Genomic DNA, 21776 nt, shown 5'->3' on the forward strand with positions numbered 1-21776 from the left:
AAGACTGAACTTGTTAACAGAACTGTATCTATGATATATAAGAGGAATACCTGTATATTATTGTTTCTTAAACAGCAGGCCTTCTGAATATTTATTCATTCTGGCAATGTCTTCTTTTATGTCTCATTTTTCATTCAGGATAATAAATGAATCTCTTAGGGACCAGCTTCTAGTTACCATCCAGAAAACCTTTAACTACAACAGGAATCAAGCTCATCAGCTGTTCGTCATTCTTATGGAGTGCATGAAAAAAAAAGAACTTGTAAGTTTCCTAAAAGTAGTTCACAAAAGTAGTTTCTATAACCAAACTTCACAGAGTACTTTCAAGTGCAGTTTTCACAGGGTTATGGTTTAAACTTTTTTTTTCCATGTAGGTCCATTAAATGTACACATTCATTCATAAGCATAGGCCAAGAAGGGATTCCATCTTCTGGAGAGCCTCAAAACCAAATTTCAGATTCTTCTCCTGTGTAAAATGATAGGAATCTTTTTCCACAGACTTCAGCAAGGCAGATGAAGACACTGAGATAAATGCACTAAACCCAAGATCAGCTGCAGAAAGTAAAGATAATTGAAGAAAAGGTTCGTAGGAGCAAGCAGCTTACAGAGTGCGTCAACACAGTTTTGGTTTTCTGACATAGTTACTCTTTAACAGCCTTTCCTTCCAGGAAAAGGGACTTTTCAGGCCTTTCAAAAGCAACTGAAACATTGTGTTCCTGAAGATCCCACCCTTTCTTGCTCCTGGTTTGCTGCAGGTCTGCTCTGTGTGCTGTACCACTCGCTTAGGTTCCTGCCTGTCTCCCATATCCCAGCTGCAGAGAAAAGTGTGCTCAGGAAAAAAAAGTCTTTGATATTCACATCTGTCATCTGGAAGCAGTGTATTGAAATTGTGTTCACTGTGCCTTTGCAGGCAAAATGAATCCTTGAGTGTTTGACTAATTGTTTCAGTGAATTTTTACAAATATGAAGCCAACGTGAGTTCCATACATACAACTTCATTAGAAGTAAGGTTGGTAATAAACATGACTCTGATAAGCTGACTGAAAGAGAGTCAGCCTTCCTAGAAAAATTGGTTGAGAGAAGAGAGCTCACAGCTGCCTTAGTCAGACTGTCTTGAATTTAAAATGTGCATCAGAGCAGGCCTGGTTTACTCAGCAAAATTCAGACACTGGCTGTGCAGCCTAAGCAGATTTATGGTTATGGTTTTCTGTTGATAGTTTTGTCTGTTCTTGTTAATTAGTAATGTTTTTTCTATAGTTTTTCTAATGTCATGTAGCTTTGCATTTATGCAAAATATATTCTAACTGTTGAGAAAATTGCTATTCTCAGTAATTAATGTGAATGGTTACTTCTGGAAAATGAAACATTTGGGGTTTTTTGGTCTGCATTCAGTATTAACTTTGTTAACATTTGGTTACTATGCTTCTAAATTATTAATCTTCTAATATGTAGTTAAATGGCTAAGATTTACATTAATCACTATTTTAAAAATCATTGAATTGTAATGGACTGAATGAAGCAAATGGGACTATAAATAATTGCTTTTCTTTATTTGGTTCTGGTTTTTTGATTGTCATATGTAACACATCCTGCAACTAAAAAATGTTTGAGTGTTATCATCAATAAAAGGAGGCTATGATAATTATCTTGGGTAACTAGCAGTTCCATTTCCATTACTACTGGAAAGTAATAGAACCATCAGAAAACAATCAGTTTTGCATGGCAGTTTTTAAAATTCCACTTTTTTTTTGCATCACCACTTTTTAAAATTCACAGGTTTGGTGAAGATTTTCATCAAGTTTGTCATGTTTACTAATGCAGGGATATTTTAGGATAACATAATTGAAAGAATTTCATTAAACACTTCAGCAAAAATTAAATTTCAAAGAAAAATTTAGTGGAACTGTACTTTTTGAAAAATCTTAAGTTGTAGGAAATAATAAGGGTGCACCATTCTGCTCTATTTTCTATCCACATGTTTAGTCTCTCTCCTTCCTGTGTTGTAATTTTGTGTGTTTGGTTTTGTGCTGCCCTTTAGATCACCGTGTTCCGCATGGGCTCTGAAGGGCAGCACGACATTGAGATGTCCATCCTAACTGCTCTCCTCAAAGGTGGGTTTTCCAAGCATTTAGGATGCACAAAAGGATCCCAAGAAGACATTCCTATACTCTGAGGTTCACTCTTCATGTTTAAGTTTTGGATTTCTTTACTTGGATTCTGACAAGTACCTGAACGTGTTTGGTTCAAATTCAGATTAGTTTGAAGCATAAAATCTAGATTGAAAGTTTTGTGTGGCTTTCCTCCCCTGAAAGCCTGGGATGAGAGTGCTGCAAGAACTGTACTGCTGATATTTTAGCTCATTCTATTGCAGTTCTAGCATACATTAATAAAGTTAGGGAAAAAAAAGTGGGAAGATAAAAGGCTACCTGGATTTTTCCAGATCTCAGATTGTTCCGTTTGAACCTTAGAGCAATAGGATAGGCTCCATATTTATTTGAGGTTTGTTATGTTTGCTGAAACAACTGTTTTCTGTCTGAAGTTATATAGTAGTTGATACTTGCTCAGTATGGGATCACTGGAGTCCCCAAAGCTAAGGAATAAAGAGAAGAATTTTTACACTCTTATCCACAGTATCAGCCAGAAGAGCTGAGAGGGGTCTTTTAGGAGAGTTAAATGTCTGTCTTTAGCATCAGAATAAAAGTCTATGTGGAAGCTTTAAAAAAAAAGGGGGAGATAATCTCATGAATCCCTTGGAAATTAGGATTATGGGTTAAATGGAAGATGCTGTAAATTGATTTGATGAATCCACTGCCTTGTGGCAGAATTATTGATGGTAGTATGATGTAGAGCCAGGCTTGCTGTTTTCTAGTTACTGCAGAAGGTTATCCAGTCTTGTTTCATCATGTGTGAAATATGAAACATCTGTGTGTTTCTCTTTAGGTACCAATGCATCTGCTCCAGACCAACTCAGCCTGGCTTTGGCCTGGAATCGTGTAGACATTGCACGGAGCCAGATCTTTGTCTTTGGACACCACTGGCCAGTAAGACAAAGTTTTCTGTGCCCTTTTTGTTTGTCAGTACTTCAAATTAAGTCATGTAATATTTACACCTTGGATTTTGATGCTGCACTGGCAGCAATGGTGAAACACTGCAATTCATCTGCGTAACTAAAATCCTCTATTTAAGCCACTTTCATGTCTTACTGTATTGTTGTTTTTTGCTTTACAGTGTGAGCTATCTGATGCTGAATTACTGTAAAGTGTCATGAGGAGAGCAGCCTGAAAGGGGCTGTAAGAATGAGGGAAAGAATTGCAGTGGGTTTTTTGCTTAGTCATCATTCTTGAAACCATGCAATAAAATGACAAAGGAATACTATTCATGTGCATGCTGTGCATAATGGATAGATTTATTTCATTTGGAAGCCTGTATAATCAATTTTTTTAAAATGTTGCTGCATATGCAGTTTTATTCCTTCGCTTCTAGTAATGTGATGATATTTCAATATCCAAGGTTCATGAAAATGCTCTTACAGAGAGGATTTAATAATCCTAAAGATTATGAAGTGTAACTACTACCAAATGTTTAATTGGATGGAGTGTCCCAATCTCCATATTACTGTGGTTAGATTCAGAGGTTCCACCAAGAGCTGAAGCATGTTACTGCTTTGGCCTGTTTCATACTTCTACTGTGCAGCAGTTTGTGGAAGCAGTACCAGCCAATTGGGATTCACTGTCATTCCAGGTTCCTAGAGATTGCTTTCAGACTAGCCTGTGCTGCCACTTGGCAGTTGCAGTTTTGTCCAGGCTTTTGAATGGATTTGTGGTAGCTGGGCAGAGGAGAGTTTTTTAAGACTATTAAAACCCCAGGAAAGAAGCCTTGTTAAAGGCTTGGTCCCATAGCTGTCGGTGCAGAGCACGGGTAGTTGTAATTCAGTTTTCTTGTCTGTGGAGTTTATGTAACCTAAGCATCATCTGGAGCAAGTTAAGCTTCCAAATCATCGACAAGTAGTGTGGTGAATGTGTGCCTCTGCCCTGGGAAGATAGGTTGGAAAGGGGAAGGACTTTGGTGAAGACTAAAAGTGTCTCCAGAGGTATAAACAGAAATACTGTCTGCAGAACAGAAATGAACGAGTGAGTGGCTCTCCATCCTCTCCTCTCTGCTCTGTAGTATGGATGCTATTTGGCATCATGCAGCATTCTTGTTAAATTCTTTCTGTCCACCTCTTGTTGCTATTTATTTTGACAACTACTGCTTTCAGAGAAAGCAAAGGAACTGAAGTGTCCCAATCCTCTCACACTGATTTTATTTTTTGAGAGAAATCCTCCCCAGTCAATCTCCTTCAATGCTTTGACTTTCAGTGTTACTAAGTTAGACATAACAGCTTTTATAAAAGGGTCAAGTTGTGACTATGCAAAAAGGCCATTCAACTTAGATAAATTATCATTTTTAGTTGACTCAATGTGAGAAGTGGTGACTGGCCGGTGAGCTTGGTAGGAGTGTACGCAATTAAATAGTTACTGTACGATCAATTAGATTTCTAATACTTTAATGCATTATAAATACAGCCTTTAGGAAGCCTTACAGCTCCTGATGGTACAGCTCCTGAGAAGGAGAAGAAATCTCCAGTACCTCAGACTAAAGCAGGCAGAGGAAAAGGAAAAGGGAAGAAAAAGGGAGGAAAAGCAAAAGAAGAACCAGAAGAAGAAATAGACCCAAGAAAACTTGAACTCCTGAACTGGGTGAGATGAAAGTATTTGTATTAAAACTGTTGAAGATTTTTTTTCATTCCGAGATACAAAGAGAGAAGGAAAATACACACTTTCGTTCTGTAGAACACTCATTTGCACATTTCCACAAGATCAGCAGTAGATTCTGCCGAAATACTGTTCAGTATTTGAGCCAAGAATCCCTCTCTCATCCCACATGCACCACATGCAGCCATACCTCAACAGTACAAGTTAGTACTGAGGTGCAGCATCTTCTTCCCTGCAGTTGTCACAAGGAAATAAGAACACCAGTGAACATCATCCTTCTGTGCATGTGTTAGTTTAACTTGTTCCTATCACTTGTTCCTATTTACTTTTGAGCAAGTAAATCCCTTTTTTAACATAATGTGTCAAGCATGGTATGCCTGGTTTAGTTAAAAATACTGAACAAAATGGTTGAAAGCCACATGTTGAAAGACTGAAAGCTGCAGTTATATTGCTGAAGGTTTGGAAAACTCTGCTATCTCTATTCACTTGCATATGGGTAAAATGTTACTTTCTAAATTCCTTTTTACCTGCAGACTAATCAATATATTTGGGAACTCAGTCCATATTCTAAGTAGTGAAAATGGATGTGGTTGTTACCCAACCAACTCGTTTGTACTCATGTGGTCTAACATTCTTCATTCTGCTATTCAGGTGAATTCCCTGGAGCAGGCTATGCTGGATGCACTGGTCCTCGATCGAGTGGACTTTGTGAAACTGCTTATTGAGAACGGAGTGAACATGCAGCACTTCCTGACTATTCCTCGCCTGGAGGAACTTTATAATACTGTGAGTGAGCAGGAATACTAAAATGCCCTGTGGTATCTTTGCCACTGTATTGTATGTGCCTTGAATCACCACAGAAAGGTTTATAAAAAGGGTATTACACAGCCCTTGCTAGAAAGGTATTCCTCACTGTAACGCAGTTCCTTCTTTTCACCCCTCTGTGGTGTGATGGCACATGGTTGTTGTCTAAAGTTCTGCTTAAGGTGCCAGATCACTAATTACGTTCATGTTTGCAAAAATCTGAAGAATTGAAGCTCTAATGGATCATGAATTATTTTTGTTTCAGAGGCTGGGTCCGCCAAATACGCTGCATTTGCTAGTCAGAGATGTGAAAAAGGTAAGCAGTGTTATATTTCTGTGATTGCATTAGCCATGTAAATCAACAGTAAAAGCAAGCATAGCATGGGGGGAGCAGGCATTTGAAAGTAGATGGCAGCTGTTAAGAAAAGCAAAGTTAAATGTCTTCCTGTGGCAAACAGTGACATCAGTCTAAATCAAGTATGGCAGTGCTAGTAATTTAAAAAACTAAGGTGTTAACTAAATTAAGCTCCTATAGTGTAATATGGCATTTGAGATTTAGGTTGATGCTTCTTCTCTACAAGAAGCTCCCAATGCAGCATTACAGAGAAGTGAAAGGGAAGGCCTGCTAGGTTAACTGGAAGCTTCACCCATGAATGCAAAATTTGTTCCCTTTTGTTTGTTTCCTTGTGTGTTTTCTAGTTACTTTTCTCCCACCAGTCTGACTTCTACCTGAGAGAAAATCTCTTCTGTCCTAAGTTTGTTACTCATTTGTTTCCATTACATGAAAATTTGTTCTTTATATGTGAATAGGGAGGGTCATTGTGAGATTTGTCGTATTCTCTTCCTTTGAGGTTTTGAAGGTTTTATTCAGTAAAATTCAGCCACATGAAGTTGCCTGTATTTGTCTCTGCAAGGAAAGCTCCCAATTATTCCTGGGAGGTTCAGATGTGAGAATTATGCAGTACTGTGTTAATGTATAATTCATATTCATCTGCTTCATTGTTTAACACTTTTCTCATTCCGTGTTGTCACTTCGAGTGTTACTAATGTTCCTCTGCATTCTGCTGTCTGTCTCTCCTCTTTTTCATTGTATTTTCATGCTCCCTCCCTCAGCGGCAATCCCGGGGACTCAGTTGGGTTAACTTGGAGGTGATGTGCTTCCTTAGGATGTAATTGTTTCATCATAGCAGCTGCTCAGTGGTGCTGTAGAATCAGTCATTGCTGTAGGATGTAGCTTGTACAATGAAGGACTGGTTTTTTTCCAGTGGCATCAATACAATTATCCAGCTTTAGCTGTAACTGCCAAAATTAGAATCTGCCTTTTGCTTTGATTCTGGACTGCACATTAATCATGGTCTGCATTGTAGTCTCAACTGTAGATAATATGATGAAACGTTAGTTTCCATTAAAAAGTATGTGAAGTATAAATGTCAGGATATTCACCATGAAATTGTCATGCTTTTATACAGGATTAATGATAATTGGTACAAAGTTTCTTAATTTCGTGAATATAAGCCTTGTAAACAAAGTAAACTTACATGGACAGTGATATATGAGTGAATCAAATGAAAATTTGTTCACAATTATGAGTTCTGCTAACAATAAAACCAAAAAGCTGTGACCCCAAAAATTTTCATTATGTGAATCAGTTACCAATGATTTCGTACAAATGTTCAAAGACTGAACCCAGTGGCTGTAAATAATACCCATATGCGAGTTTAATTATGACGTATGTCTAGCCGAGCAATTTAACCTATGTCTATGTTTTCTTATCCTAAATCCTTATTAAGTTGTGGGGGGGGTTAAAAAAATCTTCCACCAGATTATCATATCAGCCTAATAGATATTGGTCTTGTCCTGGAATATCTCATGGGTGGAGCCTATCGCTGCAACTATACTCGGAAAAGTTTTCGGACTCTTTATAATAATTTATTTGGACCAAAGAGGGTAAGAATGAGTTCATTCTGGATATGGCCATTGTGCTTATGGTAAAAAATAAGTAATACTCTCTTCCTTTGTTTTTGTGAAACACTGCATATGAAATTCTAAAGAAATGCTGCAAGGTAGAAGTTGAAACTCCAAGAGTGAAGTTATATAAGAAAGTTGTAAGACATCTGTGTTAAAGGATGTGAGGAGACGGGAGGTGGTGAATACACTGATCTGGAGGTGAATTTCCTCCTATTCCAGTAGTTTATAATCCAAGTCTTTCTGACTGTGGTGTGTTTAGAAGCACTATTTTTTTTTTGAGCTTTTGTGACCGTGTGGTGATTCTAATTCTCAAAGCACTGTTTATCAAATGATTAATTTAACTCTTCAGTCTGAATAAAAATCTTTCCTTTGAGTGCAGGATAGATATTTCCTAAAAAAAAATTCCTGCAAATACAGTTAAAATGAAGAGTAACTAATTGCAGGATTACTGGTACAATTATTTATAACAGTAAGTTTCATAATAAATGCTGTACATTTGTAAATGGAAATGGGTTTGCTTGGTATTGTTTGGTGTTTCAAATTTTCCTCCCATCTAACTGATTTTCTTTTCTATTTTTTCATATTCAGCCAAAAGCTCTTAAACTACTGGGGATGGAGGTAAGTTTTATTTATTAAAAATACTGGTTTTATCAAAACATTTCTTCATTTTGAAGATTCCTTATTCCAAGGTGAAGACTCCCTTTAGTATCTTGCTGTTCTTAAGGGTGCTGTGTGCCTGTTCCTGGTCTTAGCTTTTCATTATTGCTGTGATTTACAGAAAATTTCAACTAGACAGAATATTCCGTTTTGCAAACATTGTATGAAATACTTCTGACCGTTTTCTTAGGATAGCATCTTTAGAACTGCCTAAAGCTCTGCTTAATAGTTTTCAGGCAATTTTTAGCACTGTTACGTAATAACACGCTTCATGTTGGAACGTATCGTAGGTTTAATTGTTCATGTGTATACATTAATGCCATTGAAAAGAGAATGTAAGCCAGCAGTGCTAGTTGTGGCGAAATCTTTAACCATGAAATAACAATTTCTGTGCTTAACGATGTTTTAGCATAGAGTAAACATTGAACTGAAGTGAAAACTAAGGTGGTCAGATGCTGTCCTCCACTATAAAACATCCTTGCTACTGTGATGGCACCATGCTTTGTAAACAGTGCGGCTGATCCAGAATTTTGGGTCCAGCCCCTACATCAATTGCTTGTGTCTGCAGAAATTCGTAATTGAGCAGAAACAAATCTGGGATGATGCCTAAAAACTCACTCTACTTTGGAGGTAGTTGCTTTTGTTTCTGAAAAAATAAAATCACTATAGACCAGGAAAGCACTGACACCAAGAGGCAGGTGCATTTCTCTAGGAAGTGGGATTTTATTAATGTTGTGATAGTGCTCAAACACAGTAGGTGTTCATGCTGCTTGTTATAATTGATGTGAACCATACCCACACATAAATGCCCTTATTTCCCCAGGCAGATAAACAGCTTTTTTCTCAACAGATAAAATCTGTAGAGAACCTCAGAAAGGGGTTGTGTTTAATATCTCTGATTAGCTTCCTTTTTTCTGCTGGCTCAAAGCCAAAAGCTCAGCCCCTCAGAGGTGCAACCCTTTTAGATCAGCATTGATCACAGTGCTTCTCCAAAAGCACATTTTGATTTTCCTATTTCTTTCAGTGAGAAATGTTTTATGTGGCACAGACTGAAGTGTTCTTTCCACTTGACAGCAGGTAGAGCCCTTCTTCCAAGAGAAAGAAAAAGTTAAAAGAACATTTACATGTCTTTGCTGAAGTGGTCAGTAAATTGCTGTGACTCCATGTGGTTGGGTTGGGTTTTTTTCATTTCCAGTGTTAGCAGCTCTAAAACAGAAGTTTAGACTCCTCAGCACTTTCTGTCTTACACAGGGGTTTGTTTTTATTTGATTTTCCTAGTGTGTAGAGGACCTAATTTTTGGTCCTCCATCTGAGATTTTATGTCCTCTGCTTCAGAGATGGTCAATACTTAGTGCAATTAATGACCCCTGAATTTTTCATAGAAGACAGAGGTCACCACTTGCAGTTCTTAAAACTGCTGAAGAAGTAGATGTTCAATTGCTGAGCTGAAGAGTCATCTTTGGAAACTTGGGGTGGGTGGCTGAACTCTGAATTTGGATTTAAGTTCACATTTTGTTGAAAAATGCATTATGCATAGTGCATTATGCTGAGCTTGCTTGAACAAGAACTGATTTTGTCAAATAGCAATTTCTTTTACCTGTAATCGGCTTCTGAGACTCGAATCAAGATCTACAAAGATGATGAGTTCTCTCTACACTTATATATGCAATGTTCTTCCTACATTTTTTAAACCCTAATTTTCCCAATCGTGGCTTTTCTCCCTTCAGGATCCTGCTTCATTGTTACTACTTCCCTTCAGTTACTTCCATCTTGGTTCCTGTAGTAATGGTCTATCCTCCCTATCCCTTTAAGAAATGGGATACTTAGTACCTTCCGTGTGCACTGCATACATAAGAGGAGATTGCTTATTCCAAGGTGAAGACTTCTCTTTAGTATCTTGCTGTTCTTAAGGGTGCTGTGTGCCTGTCCTTGCCTTTTGCATGTTGCCATGACCTGCATGTCAGTCTGAAAAGTACCTGTAAGATGTGCAGCACTGCTTTGCAGGAATAGACAGAGACAGATGGAATCAGAAATTACAGTGGAGCCTATCCATAGGGAATTCAGCTTTGTTAAAGCCCCACTGACACTGCAGAGGAATTAATTAAGTATTAATTTGTTGCAGACCAGCCTGTGCAATTCCACATGCAGTAGAGATCTGTTTACAATGCAGTGTGAAGGGATGCCTTCGGTACCAAGGGGTTCTACTGCACTTTTCCAGGATGGGTTACTTGTAATTATGTGTACAAGAAACAGCACCCTGAATAAAATATGAGTCTGTGTGTGCTTGCCCAGTGCATGCTCTGTCCTATTGCATTCATTGTAGCAAACACCAAAACCAAATTAGAACTTGGAATATTAATGTGTCCTCTCAGTACTTGTTCCGTGCATGGTGCTGTTGTCAGGTGAGCTATTAGAAACTGATGGGAATAATTTTTCTTCTTTTCTTCCCAGGACGATGAGCCTCCCACCAAAGGGAAGAAGAAAAAGAAAAAAAAGGAGGAAGAGATTGATATTGATGTGGATGACCCAGAAGTCAGCCGCTTTCAGTACCCCTTTCATGAGCTGATGGTGTGGGCTGTGCTTATGAAACGGCAGAAGATGGCCCTCTTCCTTTGGCAGCGAGGGGAGGAATCCATGGCCAAGGCACTTGTGGCTTGTAAACTCTACAAGTCTATGGCCCATGAGTCTTCTGAGAGTGAGCTGGTGGATGACATCTCTCAGGATCTGGACAACAACTCAAAGTTAGTAGACACAGAGCAGATTTTATGTCTATTTGATACAAGCTTGCTGAGATGCGTTACTTCTAGTTAAGTGCAGTTCATTTCTAGAATGTAGTTTCACAGAGTGCCATTTGGAGCCAGTTTACCAACTATAGACAAGGCAAAATATGGTCTTGGGATCTCAAGGAAGGCAATGCTAGCAAGGAGAAGACTTGCATTTTTTCAGACAGAATGCATTCTTTCTTCAGCTTCTCTCTGTAAAACTAGCTAGTTTTATTTCACAAAGTTATTTTCAGAATTTAGTAATTTAACTCACATAAATTAAGGAATATCTGATGATAGATCTAAACTGCCTTTAAGATGTTACTGGTCTAAGTGAATTCCCTCTGTTCACTAACAGTTTGTTTGGAACTTTTGTAGACTGTCCCAGATCAAGCTTGAGATCAGTTCTTCTTGCCACTATACATGTGTGTGGATAAACATGATGCCCAGTGAACAGAGCTAAAACCCCAAAACAAACAGATTTCTAAGTCAAACTTCACTGATCTTATCTTGTATCTTCCAGAGATTTTGGCCAGCTGGCTGTTGAACTCTTGGATCAGTCCTATAAACATGATGAGCAGATTGCCATGAAACTGCTGACCTATGAACTGAAAAACTGGAGTAATTCTACCTGCCTGAAGTTGGCTGTGGCAGCTAAACACAGGGACTTCATTGCTCACACCTGCAGCCAGATGCTCCTAACAGACATGTGGATGGGGCGACTGCGCATGCGGAAAAACCCCGGCCTGAAGGTATTTCTGTTCTGCATCATTTCCAAAGAGAGTTTGTTGCATGGAGCACTTTGTTATACACAGTGTTTGCATAGAAAAAATGGCTTACTTAGAGATGTTTTAAGAACATACCTGTTTTAAAGCTAATTTCTTTTGTTTCCAAACTCAGGATATCTGAGAAACATTACACCATGACAAAGGAAAATATAACTCCATGAAAGACTTAACATGACTGGAAACTGAGAGAGAAGTTGCAGCTTTCAATAAAGCATGAGATTTGTTAAATGAGAACATACTCCTTCTATTAAAAGTTAGTGGGATACAAGCAAAAATATCATTAGGGGTCCATGCAATGGGAATAGAGATAAAATGAACCAGATGTGGACACATGCTTCTTATATTGCTTAATATCGTACCAGAAGACACTGTTGAGATTCAGTGTTGAAAAGAGTGAAATCTGTGCAATTGCATTGTGTGAAACCATGTGATTTTTATTTCCTGCTTCTGTGATTTGATGATGCAGTCTCCCTTACTGATTTTAATATTTCCTAATTGTTTGATTTACAAAAAGACAAGTAATGTGAGGGGGCTCTCACAGAAGAGAAACACGAGTGAGTCAATGCTAACAAAGCAGAGCAGTGTTTGCTTGTGTGTGTTTTTATGTGAATATAATCCTTTCTTTGTTGACTTAAGCAGTTGCTGTCACCCATATGGAGGCCCATCCTGCTCACCTCCTTATTTCCTTAAATCCCCCGTACTGACAGTGCTGTATCTGTCTTCCCAGGTCAGATTCCCAAGTTTGCTGACATACACATTGTACTGTCTCTGCCATTCTCAGTTTATTTCCACTTTTCCATATCTCCCTCTTAAACCTGTTTAAAATCTTCAGGCAATTGTCTTGCCTTTCACATTGCATCATGGTACTTTCTAAATCTGTTTATTTAATTTTCCTTTCTTTTCTCCAATGAATTAATCAACCTTCTGATGTTTGTTCTAGTTTCATTACCTGCCTTCTTTTAGCTGCTCCTTTTCTATGCTTTGGCTTGTGTTTCTGTATCTAACCAATCTCATATAGTAAGAGAATTCTCCCAGTGCAATCTGCAAAGATTCTTTTACCTTTCATAGGTTTTTTAACTATTAAAACTAAGTATAGTAGGTGACTGAAGTAACTATAAACTCCAGTAACAAACCTGAAGGCCTCTTCTAACTGCCACTGTGTCCATTCCATGACATTTCTCTGCACACTAGTTTTGGAGCACAATTTCTTAATTGCAGAGTATTTGTGGAGATGGGAGGCTTTCCAGGGTGACATATTTATGCAATACCTTATTGCCATTGCCTCTTAAGTACTTACTCATTTTTTTTAGGCTTGAGGATGGCAGAATATCTTGAATACTATACAAAGGAAAATTTTGTTTTGGGACCTACCTTGTTATGAAATCCATAATGAAAACAAATACTGAGTTGAATTCTTTCTTGTTTACAGGTTATAATGGGAATTCTCTTCCCTCCCACCATCCTTTTCCTAGAGTATCGGAGTTATGATGACTATTCCTACCAGACGTCAAAAGAAAATGAGGAAGGCAAGGAAAAGGAGGAGGAAAATGCGGTCAGTAATGGACATTATTAGAAAGTTCTAATATCTCAAGAGTGCTCATTTTTCTGACTTTTCTGATTATGCTGTAGCTCGCTCAGGTTAAAATCTCAACTGCCTCTGTGGGATAAAATGAGTGAAGAAGTTTGGAGTGCATAGACTGGATTCTCAGAGCACATGAAGTGTCTGTGTAGTTCCATGAATTTATGGAATTCTATTTATATACTCTTTTAAAGAGGTCTGTTGCTCAGGGGAATCCCTGCGTAGTTAACACTTGGCTGAGGCTGTGGTTGAGGAAAAGTTACTATTTTTACTGCTGTATATTGATGAAATCTGACAACTTTGGTCTTCCAGGATGCAAATGCAGATACAGGCTCCCGAAAAGGGGATGAAGAGAATGGAAAGAAAAAACAACAGAGCCTTCCAATTGGAACAAAGATCTATGAGTTCTATAACGCACCTATCGTAAAATTTTGGTTCTACACAGTAAGTCATGATAGTTAAACTGATAGTTTTTCTCACACCTGTGAAACTGAAAGGATTCCAGTGAAAAAGTAATAACCATATAATAAATAAATAAATATTTTACTGACTTTCGTGGAACCTGATGAGTAAAGCACGCCCTTTATTTAGAGAAAAATGCGGACAGTGAAACAGAATGAACAACTGAAGCTTATGTTGTCAGCCTCTAAAGCTCCTATGTGCTGTGAAGGAGGCTCTGTGTGGGATACACCAAACTAAGTGCAAGCTCCACAATCCAGTCACTCAATCCAAACTAGGCTGGATTCTTCTGCTTTTTAAAGGTCCTGGGTCCTGTTCTGCATTGAAATGTCCTTTAGAACCCAAGAAGTAACCCTGTAGTATCAGTGCTTACCATTTGCCCTGTTGCTCAGATGGGTGCAGCCTAGATGGAAGCACAGATCCCAGTCTGCTAAGACTTAATAGGTACTTTTATTAAAACAATTAAACCAATCTAGAGTCAAATACTTATTTTTGACATGCATATAGTTTTCGATTTATTGCATCAAGAATTATTTGGTGTTAAACTGTTACAATAAAACAGAATATATATTCGTGCTACTGCTCATAAATTTTGTGTTTCCCCTGTAAAAGAGATACCGGTTTCTTACCTGTTCAAAAGTAGGATGCCTGATACCTGATAGGTCATAATAATATGTAGGTTTTTAGTTTTAGCACATATTAATCACAAAACAATATATTGATCCCTTTCTGCTGCCTGAGTTAATAATTTAAAAGTGAAATTCCTATTTAATTTCAAAGAAAAATATTCAACATGGTTTTACAGTGCAAAGAAATTACATTTTAGTAGACTAAGAAAGCCCCAGGCACAAAGGGCCTGGTTTAGAATGCTTTGGAATTGCTGGTTTTGCTTCTTTCAACAAATGAGATAATTCAGCTGTGTAGATCATATGTTCCACGGCGTCTATGATTCCTTTAGCTCCTGGAGGCCCATGGCTGTGCCAATGTGGAGGGCATTGCAGCAGGCCTGCTTCCTGCAGAGAAGGAAATATTTTTACTTGTGCAAGTAAGGGTCTTCAGCAGCTGAATATTTCACACTTAGCCTCAACACACAGGTTCCTATGAATGTGCTTATTTGCAAAATTATTAGGGAACGGAGCTAAGGGGACTTTGCTTTCATGCATTATCAGGCCCCTCAGCTAAGAGCATTTGACTGCCTTCTGTCTGGTGTTTCTTCTCTGAAACAGATGCAGCCTTCCCTGCTCTTACTGAGTTAGGCTTCAGCAAGAAACTTGTTCTTGAGACTGGGAGCTACTTAAAGTAACCAAAACACTTGAAAACCTACTGTCCATCTAGATGGGTTTAAGTAACAAGAGTAGGAAGAGGGACTGATAAAAGAAGTTTGTATGCCTCTGGCTTCAGCTGAAGAGTGTATTCCACCTAGATGGGCTCAACCACATCATTACAGAGTGAGAAAGCAAGTGGGATGTATGGCTCTTTATTTTCCCTACCCCTCCAGGCAAGTGCTGCTCAAAGCTTTACTCCCTGTTCTGCCTTATACCTGCCTTGAGTGGTGGATAAACATTTCACACTGAATATTCCATTCTTTAGAAAACTCCACTTTCTCCCTGAAATATCTTCTGGTTTGTTACTGTTTTGCTTCCAGGTTTTTTTTCCCTGCAAAGTCATTGAATCCTTTTTGATTTCTTAAGTCTGGATATCAAAGGTCTCAGAATTTTTTAGTTTGGCTGGTCACCAAAGGCTGCTGTACGGCTTGGAGACACCAGCACCACCAGTTTGGCATTTACACCAGTCGTTATAGAAAACTGAGTGTTAGCTCTATTGGCTTACACCAATAATCCAGGACTTTGTAATGGAGATTAGTGGAGACTGGTGTTTTTTGTGTGTGTGTGTGTAAGTCATCTCGAGTAATTGAACGCTGCCTAATTTGGAAGGATCCTAGGATCCGTCACCTAGAGTCCATAAAGGGTTTTTTTCTTTTTTGGCAGATATCATACCTTGGTTACTTGATGTTATTTAATTACATCATCTTAGTGCGGATGGAACGGTGGCCATCAGTCCAGGAATGGATTGTCATCTCCTACATTGTGACATTGGCTTTGGAGAAAGTCAGAGAGGTAAAGCCTGACCATACCAACATCTCATAATCCTTAGAAAGAAGCTCGCTCATTTGAAGAGATCATAGAGATTATAATGGCATGGATTTGTGCACAGGATTGAGGAGCCATACAGGAGAGAGAAGTGTCATATTCTAAAATACACTAATAACTAAAAATATTTTTGCTAGAAACAAATTTTGCTGACAGTGGAGGGGGCCTCAGATACCTATTGAATATGACAAGATTGGTCTTTTTTCATGACCATTACTACAAAAATGTAACTTGGAGTTTTTTCTAATTATTTCTTTGTTGTATGTTTGTTTGTTTGTTTGTTTGTTTCAGATTCTGATGTCAGAGCCTGGCAAGTTGAGCCAAAAAGTCAAAGTTTGGCTCCAGGAATACTGGAATATTACTGACCTGGTGGCTATTTCAGTATTTATCGTAGGAGCGATTCTTCGCCTGCAGAACCAGCCTTACATGGGTTATGGAAGAGTGATTTACTGCGTAGATATCATTTTCTGGTACATTAGAGTACTAGATATCTTTGGTGTGAACAAATATCTGGGACCTTACGTCATGATGATTGGAAAGATGGTTAGTGCCTAAATTGCTATAAATTATGTCTTTAAGAACTCCATGGGAAACTAAATTCCATTCTGGTTTAAAAAGAGGTTTTCCATCAAGTAGGACTCTGAATAAAGCCTGTGAAAAGTTGCCATGTGAATTTCACACACACACACAAGATGTTATACTCATGCAACAGATTGCAGATACAGCAGGATCATCCAGAAAACCATTTGCTGTGCACAGGAGATGGTATAGCAATGATTGTATGATTTCTTTGCAACCACAGAGGAGGTCTGTGCTGAAAGCACAGCATAGCATGTTTGATGCAAAGGAGAGCAGGGATAGCAAAGATTTTAGCATTTTAAGTATTTTTAAATATAATCTGGTATTCCTTTAAGTAACTGCTTTCTCTGCATTTGTATGTATGCTTAATTCATGAGTAGTCCTTAAAGAATAATGTCAAAAAGATTCTCTCTTGCTATTTTCTTGTTTGCTGTAATGCATGCTGGCAGACAGACCTGCTGGTACCACTGTGCTCCCTGGTGGTGCTGAGAGCCTCTCTGTGGTCTCTCCATGCAGATGATTGACATGCTGTACTTTGTGGTCATCATGCTTGTGGTTCTGATGAGCTTTGGAGTAGCCCGCCAGGCTATCCTGCACCCAGACGAGGAACCCTCCTGGAGACTGGCTCGCAACATCTTCTACATGCCCTACTGGATGATCTACGGAGAGGTGTTCGCTGACCAGATAGACCGTAAGAGTAGAATTCATAGTAAGAGTCTGTTTCCTGTTTCTGAGGCAGATGATCAGATCCAAATTAAAGACTGTTTTTAATTTGGAAATAGTGTTTTCACTTTATGATTATATTGTTGTTTTCTTGTGGCAGACCTGAGACGGAACAATATTCTGTTCCCCACCTGCATGTCTGGTCTCTTGGTTTATATTCAAATTCAATTAACACAGAAAGCGATGTAGTCTGGAATATTCTCCGGTCCAAGAGTGTGGCAGTGTTAAGTGTTCTGTTTACTTGCAGGGATCAACAGAGATCATTCTGAAATGCTCTTTTCATCCAAAGGTTTACTAAGAGTCAGTTCCAACAAAAGAGGAAAAAAAATAAATCCCTTGTGCAGGAGGTTAAAATACACATATCCTTTCATCTCCAACTCACAGGCAGTGAGCTCATTCATTTTTACTCCCAGTCATACATCTGTCTGCTTTCAGAAATGTTTCCATTTCATGAATCATTCATGTTGTTCTTTTCTACACCTATGGGAAAACAAAGCAAAAAAAGCCAGCTCCACTTGATTAGCTTTGGATGTGGAAATAGCCTTTCCTATAGAAAACCTGCTTAGTTTAAAAAAATAGCTGTTGGTATTTTAAAGGAGATGGAAACTGTCCTGTTACTGCTAATTTTGTGTTAATATTTGAAATTTGTACAACAGTCCAATGTGCAGCTGGCCTCTTCTAGTGTGTATCATGTAGTTTGCACTTTATCTGAAATGATACAAGCTGCTGTTTTAGCTTTGTGTATGTGTTATTTCAGTCACCTGCATATACTGACAGGTAGGGAAGTGGAAGGCTGAAAAACCTGGAGGTCTAAGTTCAAAAACATAAAGATGCATCATCACAAGAAGCTTTTATACCAAATGTCATTAAAGTGTATTTCAATTGTTTAGAAAGGAATAAAGTGTCATTAGTCTGTTTCTGAACAGTGTACAATCAGATCAACTTTGATTTCCAAATGAATGCTTGTTTCATTAATGTAATTTAGGGTACAGTAATTTACTCTTGACAAATGAAAGGTCAAGCCAGTCATCTGCAGTCTGATACTGCAGTTTTGGTGCACATGAAAGATCCTGAGCTTATCCTGGCTCACAAGTGGGACAATTCTCCCATGGAGAAGAAGTGACTGTAACAGGCTATCCCTTATCTCACTATGTGCATTCACATCCTACTTCAGTTTGAACAAAGAATGTTTCCAGTGTAGACAGTTTGATTTCCTTATAAATCAAAACTAACACCTTGCCAGCCATCTCTTTAGTGTAAGAGATGTCCCAGGCTTCTCTCATGCTTCCAGTCATTTTTCAGTTATATACTCAGCGTGCTTTGAATTGGAAATCTTTCTTCAGCAGTGCAAAGGATTCACAGGACAAAAGGTTCAGGCTTTCTGATTGTGCAAGTTCATCTACTTGCTTTTTCCCAGGTCAGAAGCTTTGCTGTGTCAGTAGCCTAACCATAAACTAACTTGGAAGTGTGTGAGTTTGAGTTGTTTTAATATTAAAATAATTCTGGCTATGCAAGGCATTCTTCTCACTGCCTTAGAATTGTTCTGTACATTTCTCCTGTGTGGAAGTCTATGGACTGACTCCTGAAGGTCTTTTTGCTTTCAGCAAGAAATTTTTACTCTAATCTGTCCGTGGTTCTCTGTAAACACACCACAAAAGCAGCCTCAGAAGTCACTGGGGAGTGATGGCTATGGGCTGACTCAAGTGCTAATGTGTGGCTTTGGCAAGGCCCAGGGGTGTAAACAGTTTATGGAAGAAGTATTACATCAAACTGTGCCTCTGGTAGAAGGTAGTTGGACTTTTTCAGTTGCTTCTCTGAAGATAGGGTGTAATCTGGAGATCACAAGTCACAAAATTTGCTGGGCTTGGAAGGCACCTTTCAAGATCATACAGTTGAACTTTCCTGATCAAAACAGGGTAAATTACATTTATCCCAGATTGCTTAGGGACTGTCCAGTCATGTTTACAGTATCTTGAAGGATGAAGACTGTGCAGCCTCTCTGGATAACCCGGTTTAAATGGCATTTCCCGTCTTTCCACTTTTGCCCACTGCCCACTGCTGCTTCTCCTTTCACTGAGAAGAGTCTGGCCCTGTGTTCTTTTCTCCCACACAACATCAAGTATTTATAACACTGGTAAGATCTCCTTGACCTTCTCCAGACTAAATTATTCCAGCTTTCTCAGTCTTGTCTTATTTGTCAGATAGTCCAATGACCTCTGTGCCCATGACTGGAGTATTCTGGTATGTCCATGCCTGATTTCTGTGGGGGAGCCCAGAACCAGACGCACAAGTCCAGATACAGTTTCACCAGAGCTGAGTAGAGGGGAATAACTACCTCCCTTAATTTGCTGGTAACGCTTTTCCTAATGCACCCCAGGAAGCTCTTGTGTGCTTCATTCTGTTTAGAAAACATGCACAAAGAAGAAGTTATCAGCATCTAGTACTCAACAGAATCATATTCTTAAACAATAGAGAAGCCTGGTTGAATTTCTTTCAATGGTGTGATTTTTCGTACAAAGATTTAGCATTTAGGAATTGGCAAGCAAGTGCCCGGACTGGTAGTCAAAATGGGCATTAATGTTACTGATGTTACTGCAGTGTACAATAGCATGCCTATTAATGGAAACATAGCTATTCAAAGGAAACAGCTGACAGATTCCAAGCCAGGGTGGTTATAAAAAAAAAAAAAAAAGGGAAAAGAGAGGAGAAAATGTTTCCATAATAGCTAAAAGAATGATTTTTGTGTGATAATTTTGAGTTGCTTCGTGTTCATGGTGAACCACGCCGGTTTTGTTTACTCACCAGAAATACCACGTATATTTAAATGATCATCTGCCAGAAGCATTTTGTGATATATTATTATCATTAGTTTGCTGCCATATGTAACATTTGGGGAAAACAGCATGAAAAGGAAATTGCAGAATGCAATGCATTTTTAACAAAGATGTTTTTTCTCAGCGTATGTCTCTACTGTTCTGACATTTGAGTTGCTTATCTTTTCTTGGCAGCAGAACTGTATTTCCAATCATCTTTTTTGGGTTCCGTTTCTTTATTATTATATTGTTTTCTTTTTTCTCTCCCTGCCTCCTTTTCTATTCCTTTCCTTTGGAATGATGTTCAGTCTATGCCATGGAAATCAATCGTAAGTTTCTGTGGAGAGCTGATTATCTCATTTAGCTATGTTCATTAATCTCTTTCTTGTCTAGTTACTAATATTTTAATTATAGCACTCATCCAGTATTCAGGTGTGAATCTTGTTTTTCTACTGTAATAGTTTCATTTGAAAATAAGCAGAGAAAAACTATTTTAATACAAAATGCAGATCAGAAGTTTTAACTGAGCTTAAGTGGTTGCTAAGACTTGTTTCTAGTACACCAACAGTAAAATAATTGGGTTTTTTAAAATTATGATGCATAAGTGGCATTGTATAATTCCCTTTGATTACCTAGATACAGTATTACTGTGGTTTTGGCAGTACTTTCATTGGTCCATTTGAATAAAATTAGGAATCCCTTAACTTTCCTGCTATACTTTTCATAGGAAAACCAGGAAAAAATGTAGGTCTGATATTTGAAAAGCAAGTAAAATAAATGTTATTAATTACAGTCCAAATATCTCTTTGAGACCTCAGTAAATAAGCTTAGTCTGCTTTCAAAGAATTTGAAGTATTTTTCAAGCGAGGTTGAAGCATTGGGTTTTTTTGCAAAATGTTTAAAAATACTGGGTTTTCTAGTCACATAACTAAATCTGTAATGAGCCTCTGTCAGACTTCACATTTGCTAAGATTACAGCTAAAGAACCTGTGGTTGACAAAAACTTTACCTGCTACAAAAGGGTTCCAAAAGTTAGCCTTGTATTTGAAATCACGTACATTGGCACTGCACTTTCAGACAGAACAAACTTGCTGCATTTACCCATCTCCAAGACAGCTCTTACCCAAGACAACCTATGTATTCTTAGAATTACTTCAGGCAATTATTTTATATTGGTTTGATCTATATTATCAACTTTTGTCCCATTCTCACTAGTCTTATTTTGCTGTTATAATATAATTTTCATTTTATAATTTTATCTTTTTGGTAGCATTAACCTGCTGGTAACATTAACAGCCCCAGACAGGTCAAGTAATAGTCTGGGATCCATCTAGGGAGTCCAGTAAGGGGCAAAAAGATACACAGCCGGAGACAGAAGGGTCCATCCATGGGACTAACACTGGTCCAAGGTCCATCCTGGAGGCAGGGGTAAAACATAGCTCAGGCAGGGACAGGTGTGCAGAGGGGCCATAGGTATAAACCCCCAGTGAAGCTAATCAGGGCCATTAAAGACCTCTTCAATACCCTGGGCCCTCATAAAGGTTGAATTTATACTCAGCAATCTGGTACCACTAAGGCAATGCTTTTATGTATTTGGCAAGGTATGCTCACAGGCTTGATTAAAGAATTTGGTTTTAATTCCACTATTAATATGTCTGTATACACATTAAGATCTTGTCTTAGACTATTACTGTGAGAAAAAGAAAATCCCTGGGAATGTGAAAAGAAAGCCATGCTGTA

The 21776-nt window shown here is 38.4% G+C and overlaps 1 protein-coding gene across 7 annotated transcripts in view; it reads left to right on the top strand.

Annotated features, from left to right (window-relative positions):
• TRPM1 (transient receptor potential cation channel subfamily M member 1) overlaps nt 1-21776 on the top strand; it is a 105539-nt gene that overhangs the window by 73584 nt on the left and 10179 nt on the right. For 3 of the 7 annotated variants that reach the window (XM_017737581.1, XM_017737575.1, XM_017737542.1), the window contains 17 exons: nt 139-262; nt 2039-2111; nt 2941-3041; nt 4566-4739; nt 5406-5540; nt 5824-5874; nt 6672-6708; nt 7366-7505; nt 8115-8144; nt 10635-10924; nt 11469-11697; nt 13163-13285; nt 13625-13756; nt 15760-15888; nt 16213-16464; nt 17017-17209; nt 20345-20365. In XM_017737581.1, the coding sequence (XP_017593070.1) occupies nt 139-262; nt 2039-2111; nt 2941-3041; nt 4566-4739; nt 5406-5540; nt 5824-5874; nt 6672-6708; nt 7366-7505; nt 8115-8144; nt 10635-10924; nt 11469-11697; nt 13163-13285; nt 13625-13756; nt 15760-15888; nt 16213-16464; nt 17017-17209; nt 20345-20365 (2234 nt within the window). Of the gene's footprint in view, nt 1-138; nt 263-2038; nt 2112-2940; nt 3042-4565; nt 4740-5405; nt 5541-5823; nt 5876-6671; nt 6709-7365; nt 7506-8114; nt 8145-10634; nt 10925-11468; nt 11698-13162; nt 13286-13624; nt 13757-15759; nt 15889-16212; nt 16465-17016; nt 17210-20344; nt 20366-21776 lie in introns of all 7 variants that reach the window. The other 4 variants (XM_017737546.1, XM_017737559.1, XM_017737549.1 and 1 more) reach the window with 4 other exon arrangements.

This window comes from Corvus brachyrhynchos, unplaced genomic scaffold, assembly GCF_000691975.1.
Source record: "Corvus brachyrhynchos isolate BGI_N302 unplaced genomic scaffold, ASM69197v1 scaffold200, whole genome shotgun sequence".
Classification (NCBI taxonomy): Eukaryota; Metazoa; Chordata; class Aves; order Passeriformes; family Corvidae; genus Corvus; species Corvus brachyrhynchos.